General features: G+C 34.5%; 1 protein-coding gene across 1 annotated transcript in view; it reads left to right on the top strand.

The window, feature by feature from the left end:
• The window catches only part of ATG2B (autophagy related 2B), a 43,611-nt gene that overhangs the window by 21,334 nt on the left and 11,479 nt on the right, over positions 1-10,798 (top strand). The window contains exons 19-30 of the mRNA XM_010167574.2: positions 635-792; positions 1,051-1,223; positions 1,518-1,668; positions 2,485-2,684; positions 3,573-3,653; positions 5,328-5,434; positions 5,700-5,792; positions 6,676-6,746; positions 7,739-7,815; positions 8,054-8,224; positions 8,700-8,841; positions 9,820-10,022. Of these exons, the coding sequence (XP_010165876.1) occupies positions 635-792; positions 1,051-1,223; positions 1,518-1,668; positions 2,485-2,684; positions 3,573-3,653; positions 5,328-5,434; positions 5,700-5,792; positions 6,676-6,746; positions 7,739-7,815; positions 8,054-8,224; positions 8,700-8,841; positions 9,820-10,022 (1,627 nt within the window). The remainder of the gene's footprint in view (positions 1-634; positions 793-1,050; positions 1,224-1,517; positions 1,669-2,484; positions 2,685-3,572; positions 3,654-5,327; positions 5,435-5,699; positions 5,793-6,675; positions 6,747-7,738; positions 7,816-8,053; positions 8,225-8,699; positions 8,842-9,819; positions 10,023-10,798) is intronic.

Genomic DNA, 10,798 nt, shown 5'->3' with positions numbered 1-10,798 from the left:
CAACTTACAGATAGGCGTTCAGCATTTATTTCTGTTAGTTTTCTGTCTGATAAACAAAGAAATACAACTAGATTTAAATCAAATAAAAAATAGGTATTATGCTACGCATTAGCTCTATAAAGAGATGTTGATCTATTTTAGCCTCTCATAGGTATTGTTTTACTTCCAAAGCATTTTTTCACTTCAGTTCATTGAATATTTTGTTGGTGTACTTCTGTACTGGATGTCACATATTTTTACCTTGCTGGACACAGACTCACTTGAAATCAAAAGAACTAATGTTTCTTGCAACTTTGCTTGAAAATGGATGTGATCAAGATAGGATTTTGTCACCCTTCCTCCAACCTACTGAGCTAATATACTCCTGCTAATAGAGGCTTTTTTGTGTCGCTGTCAAATGTTAGACTTTGATATGTGTATACCATAATTACAGAAAAAAGTTACTTTAATTATTAATTGCTTTTACTCATGAATACATTCTTCTTTATTGTACTCTTGAACTTTTTTTTCTTTCTTGTTTATGAAATCTGAAATTGTTATATGAAGTCTGCAAAGGAAACACTGCTTTACTGACCTTATATTAAGTTGGAATATAGTAATATATTTTGTATAATGATAATGCATTTCTTCCTAGGATCAGCAATGATTTATTGTTGTGGGAACCCACAGCTCCGTCTCCTGTAGAAACATTTGAAAACCTTTCTTACGGTGTTGGACTATCTGTGGCCAGCCAGCTCATCAACACTTTCAGTAAAGACAGCTTTAGTCAATTTAAATCTGCAGTTCATTATGGTAATACACTTAATAAATCATCTAGAAACTATTGTGATTCAAAAGCATAACTGGCTGAAGTGATTAAGCTGATGATGGAAAGAATTTGCAAGCTTATTAGAAAGGATTTACTTAAATCAAGAAGAAAAAACATAATTACTGTTTAATTAAGTAAAATAAGTGTGAAATTTAATCACATTGCCAAGAGAACAACAATTAGGTATTGGCATAATACATGCACGAGCTAGAGAGTTAGTTGTTTTTCATTTTATCTATTAGATGACGAGAGTGGATCTGAGGAAGAAACGCTACAGTATTATTCCACTGTTGATCCAAACTATCGGTCACGCAGAAGGAAAAAGCTTGACTCTCAGAATAAGAACTCACAGAGCTTTCTGTCTGTTCTGCTAAATGTGACACATGGATTAGTATCAGTATTCACAGATGTAAAGGTGAGACACTGGGGCTGGAAAAAGTTGTTCTGTTGCTTTGACCATGGGTTCTCCTTCATGCTGTATGTACTGTTTTTGGAAGGAACAAGTATTTACAACAGTAATTCTGTAATCTTCATACTAGTGTATTGTGGACAATAATGCAACACAATAGTTTAGCAATTCTACTTGTTTTACATGAGAATAACTAAATGCAAGCAGGAAAATATGTATTGGTAGCAAGTGTTATGTTAGACTGTCTAACTGCAGCAAACTCAGCAAGCTATCATTTTATCATTTCTGTTCTTCCTTCAGCAAGATGATGGAAATACACTGGAAGGAAAATACGGCGAATTCTGGTTTGAGTTCAACAGTGGTTCACTTTTCAGCGTGACTAAATATGAAGGCTTTGAGGACAGACACTATGTTTGTCTCCATTCTAGCAGCCTAAATTTATATCATCAAGGTAGGGGTGGGATTAAGGTGGCTTTGGGACTAAATTTGAAATTAGATAAACTTGAAGTTTTGTTTTCTTTTTTTTCCTCTCCCTCTGATAGCGTATGATTTGGGACAATAGATTTACTTCATGGCTTATGCTCCGAAATGCTACAGTAATACAACTTAATGATAACTATATTTACTTAGTTCCTGTTCAGCTAAAACTTTCCTTGGCAACTGCTAGTCTTTAAAGATATTGTGGTCCTCTGGCAATTAAGCAGTACAGTCTGTTCTTTATTATGAAAGTACACGCTTCCAACATGTTATGGGATATCTAATTTTAAAAGTTACAGGTTACCAGTGGCTACTTTATCTTTCCTGGGTAGCTAATTGTAGTCAGGAGATGAAGAATTTTAAGTTGACTATGTAGTTTGTATGGCTGGTAACTCCCATGTAGTTAAACCTGTTAAGGTTTTCCCCTCAAATGTCTGGGTCAGTGGTATTCAAGTTAATGGATTTTCAGTGCAAGGTTTAATTATTGTGTGTTTAGAGTTTAACCTTGCACCATCTCATAAAATGAAAATGAGACATATTCCTATCTTTCCGTGTAATCCATAGGAGATTTCTGTCCTTTATTTCAACTTTGCCATTTTGTTGGATAAATTAAAAAAACCCCAAACCTTATAGTCACATCCCCTGCACAATTTTTAGTTTTCAGTGTGCATGACTAATTTTGATAATTAAAATAATTTTAAAGGCATTAAGTATAAAAAGGATTTTCCTTAACTCTTAATCGGTAACAGCTTTAAAGCACGAGGTAACTAATTCTAAAATCTCTTTACAGGTATGGTAGATGGGGTCATCCCTTCCTCTGAAGTACGACTGCCCAGCACAATACGTCCCCATTGGTTAGAACCTACTATTTGTTTTTCTGAAGAAGATGGTCTTAGTAGGACTACTTCGGATGGTGTAGGAGTGGATTGTCCAAGTATGCTGACTGTTGCAGTCAAAATCCAAACAGACAAAATAGAGAGCAACACAAAGGTTTGTGTTTTCAAATTTGTGCATTTATAAATTGAGTTACCTCAGTTTATATGGAAGCATCTAGATGTGGGTTATAAGAGTTATAGATGAAGAAATGATATAATTCTGAGTCATTCATCGTCAAAACTATAATTTTCTGTTAGAATCTTTTAGGTGGATTTTAAAATATAAGTATCAGCATAATTTACGAATTCTTCCAATGCTTCACTTTGCTGATCACACTGTATTTCTTTACTGAATGCGTTTCTTGGCCAGTTGACCTTTTTATTGTTTTTCTTTGGTTGAGTTTTAATCTGGTGCTAAACTAGGCAAGAACAAATCTAGAGGTAAAAGCTTTTGCTCAGCTTACTAGCAGTCTCATCTCATAGGCAGCCTTTGCTTGCCTCATTGGAGTGGCCCTGGTAGATGAGTGATACATTTGGCTTTGGGAGTAGCATTCATTAGCATGGCTAAAAGATGACCTCTTAGCTGGCATAGTAGTGACAAACAGGTTGGTAGAGTTATCTGGAGAAGAAGGAATTTGCAGACCAGCACAATGTCATGGGAGCTCAATTGACTCAGATTTGAACATCTTTAGAAAGAACTACATTGGGTTGGTACTCCTGGTAATTCTTGGTGAATCCCAGAATGAATAAACAAGTAGCCTTCCTTCCTACCACCAGTACAAAATTGTAATTTCTAAATTATACTGTTCCAAAAAATATTAGACTATTAGCCAAGGTTCCTTTATTAGGAAGCAAGGGGTTTTTAATGTTTACTACTGACCCAGTCCTTTCTTCGTTTCTAGAGACTTGGAGATTCTGGGAGCAGAAGGATGACTGTGTTTCATAATCTAGATGTCAAATAGTTATGTGTATTTTGTATAACTCATGCAACTTTCTTGTGCAGGAATTTCTGGTTGCTGTTGGACTAAGAGGAGCAACCCTTCAGCATAGAGTACTGCCTTCAGGTTTAAGCTGGCACGAACAGGTCTGGTCGCTACAGTTTTCTTGACTTACACCTTCAATTTCAGTCTCCTTGCTTTAATAATTGTTTTAAGTATCAAACTAAACCTTGATGGAAAATCTTTATGTTAGACTGTGTCTTACTATCTTACTGTGTTCTTGAGAGTTATTCTTTACTTTTGTTCCTTCTCTTTATTTGAGACCATGACAGACTGTAGTCTTGCTTTTAAATTCTTACTTGTATATTCATTTGCTGCAGTTCCTCTCATCATCCTAAATCTCTGCCCACAACATGTCAGGGATTTCCTGGGGTTCTTTTGGTGTGGTTTGGTTTTTTTGTTTGTTTGTTTCTTAAAAAAAGTTCAGAAGTCCAGTGCTATCCAAGTGCTTAGATAATCCTTGATTTAAAACAAACAAACAAAACACACTCAAAATAAACAAACATGCTACTTTTCCCCTTCTTCTCACTTCATTCCTGAAATCCTGTTTCTCCCTTGTCTGTTTCCTGTTTTACATTGTTTGAATAACAGTAATGGAGAAGACAACTTTGGGGAAGTAGTAAGCAGCAGTTTAAATAAATGCTTGTAGTGCAAACTTCTGAATTAGAAGGGTTGTAGTGGTGTGTGTGGATGCTGAGGTATTGCATAGCAGGTAGGGCTAGAGGCTCTTAATCCAGAAGCTGTGTGTAAACATGCATGAGCTGGGACCCGCAGTTAGCACAGTAGCAGTTCAGTTGCGTGTACTTGTGTGTACTTACAGCATGCTGGATTACATGTAGTAAACCCTGACATTCAAGCTTATCCTCCAGTATATATGGAATACTTATTTTTACATGCGTTTTTGTTGTACAACTGCGTGGAGCTGAACCTTAGTACTTTGGACTCCGCTGTGTCATTACTTTCTTCTCGGAATGGTATTCCTATGTGTTCATGTAACCTGTTCTACACCATGTTGTTTTTAAAAAAAAAAAATAAAAAAAATCAGAATCTTTTTTGGAGAGGGAGAGGGGAAATAAAAAAATTGGCTAAAGAGGTAGATAGAGGAAACAATTAAAAGGCTAACAGTGTTGGTATGCCCCAGGCTTGGAGTAATTAAAAAAGATTTATAGTATAACAGGTATGAGAGAGAACTATAAAAGATCGTAAAGAGGAGGATAGGAGTTTATTTTATGCAGTAATACATGAAAAAGCAATATATACAGTGCATGCGCACATATTTCTGAATCTGAGCATATTCCCTGCCCTTCCCTCAAAGAAAAAGAAAGATAACTTGAAGATTACTTTAACAATGTGCAGTATTATAAGAAAAGTTGACTGTTCAGAAAAAAAGAACAAAGAAAATGCTAACACTAAAATAACAACTGCAAAGAAAGATGAATGAGACTGAATTTGGGGAGTGCTTTAAAAATGGATTGTGAGACATTGTACAGGAGCCACTTAGGCATCTGTGGATTGGCATTTTCCAAACCTTTGAGGCTGCAGTTTGGATGTTGTATTTTTTGCCTTGTTTACATTCTGTGCTTTTCTGTATTCATGTACTGGGTAAGCACTTTTAGATATCTGAGATTGTTTATTCCCTTTTCCTTCTACTAATCAAACATTTTATTGTATCTGTTACAGATTTTCTCTTTTCTAATGGATATTTGTTTATTAATTTAACAGACATTGAAGTATTATAATAATATGTTTGTGATTTTTAGATTTTATATTTTTTGAATATTTCTGATGAGCCCGTTCTGGGATATAATCCTCCAGCTACGATTACAACTTTTCATGTACATCTATGGAGTTGTGCTCTTGATTACAGGTAAATAAAATGCAAGTGTATGTCACTTGGTGGCACTGCAGCTATCTGTTCTTTAGAAACGTTTGAGTTTGCATATTGTAAAGAGTATTTATTAGGCTTGTTTGGAAAAAATACTTAACAGAAATCCCTTAAACTGTTAATGTAGGATAAGCACTTGCCTAGACCTGGGAAGATCTAGTTAGGTAACCTGTAATTCTTTGATTGCAGTTCTAAATAAATACAGAATATTAATACTTTTTTTTGTTTTTTTCTTATTTATTGTTAGGCCCTTGTTTTTGCCAGTCAGATCTCTACTTACTGTTGAAACTTTCAGCATTTCCAGCAGTGTTGCAGTAGATAAATCCTCTTCTACTCTCAGGTATAATTTAAGTGATTGTGAAACATCGTAAGTCCCATAAAACTTCTAATACCTGTCTGCTTTTTTGACCTAGGTACCATTTGTGGTGTGTAAATGATCACACTGGTTTGCATCGTTTGAAATACGCTTTGCTTTTGTGTAATCCTTCTATTTTATTAGGCTAAATACTTTTTTTAATAGTTGGATTGCTTTCTTTAACAACTAGCGATTCTGCAATCGGAAGGTTGTAGCTGTCTGAAATTAAATTGTGTCTATTTTGTTAATTACACAGAATCACTGAATCATAGGGGTTGGAAGGGACCTCAGGAGATCATCTAGTCTAACCCCGCAGCAGCACTTTCAGATTTCTTGAAGATTTGTTATTTGGAAACAGTATATTAATTAAGGAAATATTTAGTGAATACTGGACATATTTGTAACTTTTTAATAATTTTTTTGTAACTTTAGTTGAATATTCATTCTGTTATGTCTGTTCTGATGTGAAACACCTGTGAAGTTAAAAGGTTTTACCAATAGAAACAAGCAAATGACCTTTGAAACAAATGTGTCTGTTATTTTATTAAAAAAAAACCCCAGGAAATAAGGAAATAAGTGTTAATTCTATATGCCAGAAGCATTATTTTTTAGTTTAGGAAGGGTCAAATATATAATTTGAAATGCAAATAAAGTATAAGTAGTGATAGTGAACGTATCTTTCAGCATTTGATTACCAGTGGATTTGGAAATTATGAAAGGTTTAAGTCAAGAGTTTGGATTTAAGATATGCTAGGTATATTTGTATTTTAAAATATTTTTTCTCTACTGATTTCTTTTGTCTGGTGAATTGCACAGCATTTCTTTAGCGTGGTTTTTTTTTTTTTTTCATCTTTTTTTCCTCTTTCAGGATAATTTTAGATGAAGCTGCTTTGCATCTGTCTGACAAGTGCAATACTGTTACAGTGAATCTCCATAGAGGTAAGGATGTTGTACATGTGACTAATGAAATGCAGAGCCTAAAGAAACAGAAAAATACAGGCATATTCAGCATATATGAAGAGATCTGAGGAGATAAGGAGCAGCAAGTTGAATATGAATTAATAATGCAGTGTTGATGAAAATTTGAGTGCTCTAGTTTGGATTTGTGGATGTAGAGGTATGTTAGAGAACAGCAACTTCCCTTAATTTTCTTGTTACAGTTCCTTATAGGGTGTGTGCAAAAAGTGTATTTTTAAAATCTGGAGTTGACACAGAAAGAAATCTTCACAGAAAAGAGATCTTATTTTATGAGATAGTTGAACTTGAAAGGTGTTATATGGCACAGAGTTATAGGTTCTGAAAAGGATGAAACCAACTGGTTTGCTCTCATTCATTTGGTGACAACCTTCAGGGATTGAGGAACTTGAATCAATATTTAACAAGTGAAATGGAGAAATAATGAAACCGTGTGCCCACAAATGTGTGTATTTAGCTTAGGTAAGAGATCTCTAGTGAAGGACGGAGTAAAGATATGTCTGTTTTGTTTAAAGAAGAAAGAGGGGAAATAAGTTACTACTGCTACTGAAAGATTAGTACAATGTGAAATGTCCTCTCTCACTTCAACTAAAAAAAATGATAGGATGCTTAGTCATCCAACTTCTATGTGCCTTTATTTCTTGAACTCGCACAGATGGCCTGAGGATAAATAACTCTAAAGATCACAATGCACAGAGATGGTAGCAGTGGGAGTGATATATGGATTGAGAAGATTTGAGTTCTTGATTTGAGTAGCTGAAACTTGAACTCTCAGAATAATCCTCATAAAAGAAGGAAATACAAAGATATAAAAGGTTTTGACAAAAAAGATCCCTTTTTGTGCTCATGCTATTTCTAATGTTTTAATAACCAAAAATATGTAGTAAGGATGATGTTTGTTATTAAGTCTTAATGTTTTTGTTTGTTTGTTTTTTTAATTACTCATTGTCTTTCAGATTATGTTCGTGTTATGGATATGGGACTGCTGGAACTAACCATTACAGCAGTAAAATCTGATTCTGATGAGGAAAGAGTAAGTATTTAATCACAAATAAAATAAAATGTAAAATCTCCATGACAGATTGTGATTTGAAAATTGCTTTGTTATACTTAGAACCAAGGAAGGTTTTTCAGTTTACTTGTATTATTTTTAAGTCCTTTTTGATCACTTAAGTAAATTAATTTAAAAATAATTGTGTATAGATGCTATTTTTATGGAAGCTTATATGGATTTGAAGTGCGTTTTTATGGTTTTTATTGTTGCTATCTAGACTAAACCACGTTTTGAGCTCCACTGTTCCAGTGATGTAATTCATATTCGTACCTGCTCTGATTCATGTGCTGCACTAATGAATCTTATACAATATGTTGCAAGTTATGGTGATTTACATCCACCCTCTAAGACAGAGATTAAACGTGGAGTTAGCAAACCGAAAATGAAGGTATGACATGGTAAAATAATATCAACTTAACTTTATGCTAATATGTTTTAATTTTTATATCCCCATTCTGTTTCCAAGGAATATCAGATTTCCTGCAAAGACATTAACAGATTGTATCTAACTTAAAACATATTTGAGAATAAAATGGTGCCTTTTTTTCTGCCTTGGTCGGCACTTGATATTTTAAAATTTGTGCTGTTTACCTATTGTACTTTTTTCTTATCTAAAGAAGGAACTTCAAGGACAGATACGAGCTGTACAAGTACTCTGATCTATGGTACCCTGTACCACAATGTTCTAACCTACTTTATGAATCATCTATCTCAGAGTTTCAGCTCACTTGATTATTTACAAAGTTAAGGTGTTACTTCTTACAGTTTAAGAACTGTGTATCAAGCCGTTCTACCAAAATGCTATTCAGCACGATATTGCAGTTGTCTTTAAGATGTAACTATGTATAGTTCCTCTCCTACAGGTAGAGACCTTTAGCCAGCCATCTTCCCATGGACCAGTCCTTGCTGAATCAGAGCAACAGATTTTACGGGATTTGATGAGTGATGCAATGGAGGAAATTGAAACTCAACAGGCTGCTTCTGCCATGAAACCAGAGTCTAATGGTAAGAATCCTCTGGATGCATAGGTACACATAAAGTGCAACCTTTCTGGAAGGAAAGTGAGGTTGAAAGTTTTGTGTATGTAGAGATGCTGCAACAACAATGGGAGCGTACCTTTGATGTATAAAGTCTTCAAACTATCAAACACATTCTTGTGTTTAATAGCAGTAGTACAAAAGCAATTTAAGATTCTAGTCAAATACACATTACTGAGATACTGAAAACTGCAAGGAAGGGATCTGTCTTCGTGGGACTCTGTCAAGACCCCAGATTATCTAGGAGTGTAAGTTAGTATGGGTATCAATCTATATGGCATACTGCAGTGTGAAGGAATCAAAGATCTCTGTTCTATGCATGAAGGCAGTCTGAGGATGATACAGTTCTGAGTCACAGAAAGAACTTTTAGCTATGAGGAAATCTTTCAATTAGCAGATAGAACAAGATAATTCATTTTATCACAGGATTATGGTTTCTGCATCATGGCTAGAGTTAAATCCAGGTTTAAACTGGCTAAGGATTTTGCATTGCAAATAGAGAATTTCACTATTTCCATGATGTCTGGTCCTCTTTTTGGATGTGGAAGGTGAGCAGTCAGTGTAGTGCTGAACATTATTGACGCTGTGGTTTTACTAACTTGGGCATAAAAATGTTTGGATTTTTTTTTTTTTTGTTGTACCTGTGGGGTTTTTTTTTTTACAAATACTTTTTCTATATTTTGTCAGTTCATCTCTACTAAGGAACTAGTTATGATTATATTGTAATCACTTTCAATTGTACAGTAAATTAATTTTTGAAAATTGTATTTTATTTATAGTGGGAATTGGTTGAAGATTTAATAAGCAAATTCCCTTGATGTAATTGAAGTAACAAATTCTAGTTATTTCTTATGTTATTTTGTTAATATTTTCTTATTTTGTAAAGATTTTTCCACTGAAACGTTGTTGGTTTGTTTTTTTTTCCCCACCCTTGTTCAACTCCCAGGAATTCTGGATGACAGATCTCAAACTCGGGAGCCATCTTGCTCAGATCTCTTCCTGTTTCCAGATGAAAGTGGAAATGTTTCACAAGAGCCAAGTCCCACTTACACTTCATTCACTCATCACCTGATAAATGAGGCAATGGGAGATGTTCCCGCAGAAAGTGATGATTTCTGCATTCTTTTTGCACCCAAAGTTGCTGTTGCTGTAAGAAGCTTTGAAAATTACTAAAAAAAAATCCATATATAAACTGAATTAGAGAAAAGCCTGTGTAAGACCTGTACCAATTAGACTTCATAGCTTTTTGTGATTGCTTAGTGATATTCTTATCAGTGAGCAGAGTAGAAGAAAAATAATATTTCTGTTTGAAAGGACTTCAGGCATTGTTACTGTTAGGAAAGAATGCAAGTATATATGTTTTTTATGTGTCTCAGCAGTATGTAATTGTTCTCTGATCTTTATATTACATTAATTCCATGACAGTTTTCCTATGTTTTAGTCAAGGTTTATCATTGCCATTTTGACTTACAGTAATAGCATAGTTAGAAAAAAAAAATGTTTTAAGCAAAGTACAGTATTTATCAAAATAGCAGCTTTGCACATCTTCTAATCTTTTATTAATTTCTCTTGTAGTCTAAACTGCAATGCTTTTATGGGACTAAGATCCTTGCCAAACCTCAGAGAAAAGCTAATGTGTCACTTTCCAGCACTGTCTGTTGGCCGCATTAAAAGATTTAGGAAACCATACTCTAGCTCTTTGAAAACAGCTTCTGTTCACGTTTTTCATAGTATCTCTGGCTGTATTCTTAGTAGAAAGTAGTAGTTCTGGATTCCTGATTAGAAGCTGTATTTGCCCAGTTACCTTTGAGCTTGTTTGTTTCCAAAAGTGCTAATATGGTAGCCTGGGCTCTTCCACGGTTTTTTGTTTGTTTTCAACTCTTGTTTTGGTTTTTTTTGCAGTTTGGATGAGGATTTTTTTTTTT

Source organism: Antrostomus carolinensis, unplaced genomic scaffold, assembly GCF_000700745.2.
Source record: "Antrostomus carolinensis isolate BGI_N321 unplaced genomic scaffold, ASM70074v2 scaffold10165, whole genome shotgun sequence".
NCBI classification, from domain to species: Eukaryota; Metazoa; Chordata; class Aves; order Caprimulgiformes; family Caprimulgidae; genus Antrostomus; species Antrostomus carolinensis.
The sequence above is the reverse complement of the archived record's forward strand: the minus strand, read 5'-3'. Positions and strand labels throughout refer to the sequence as shown.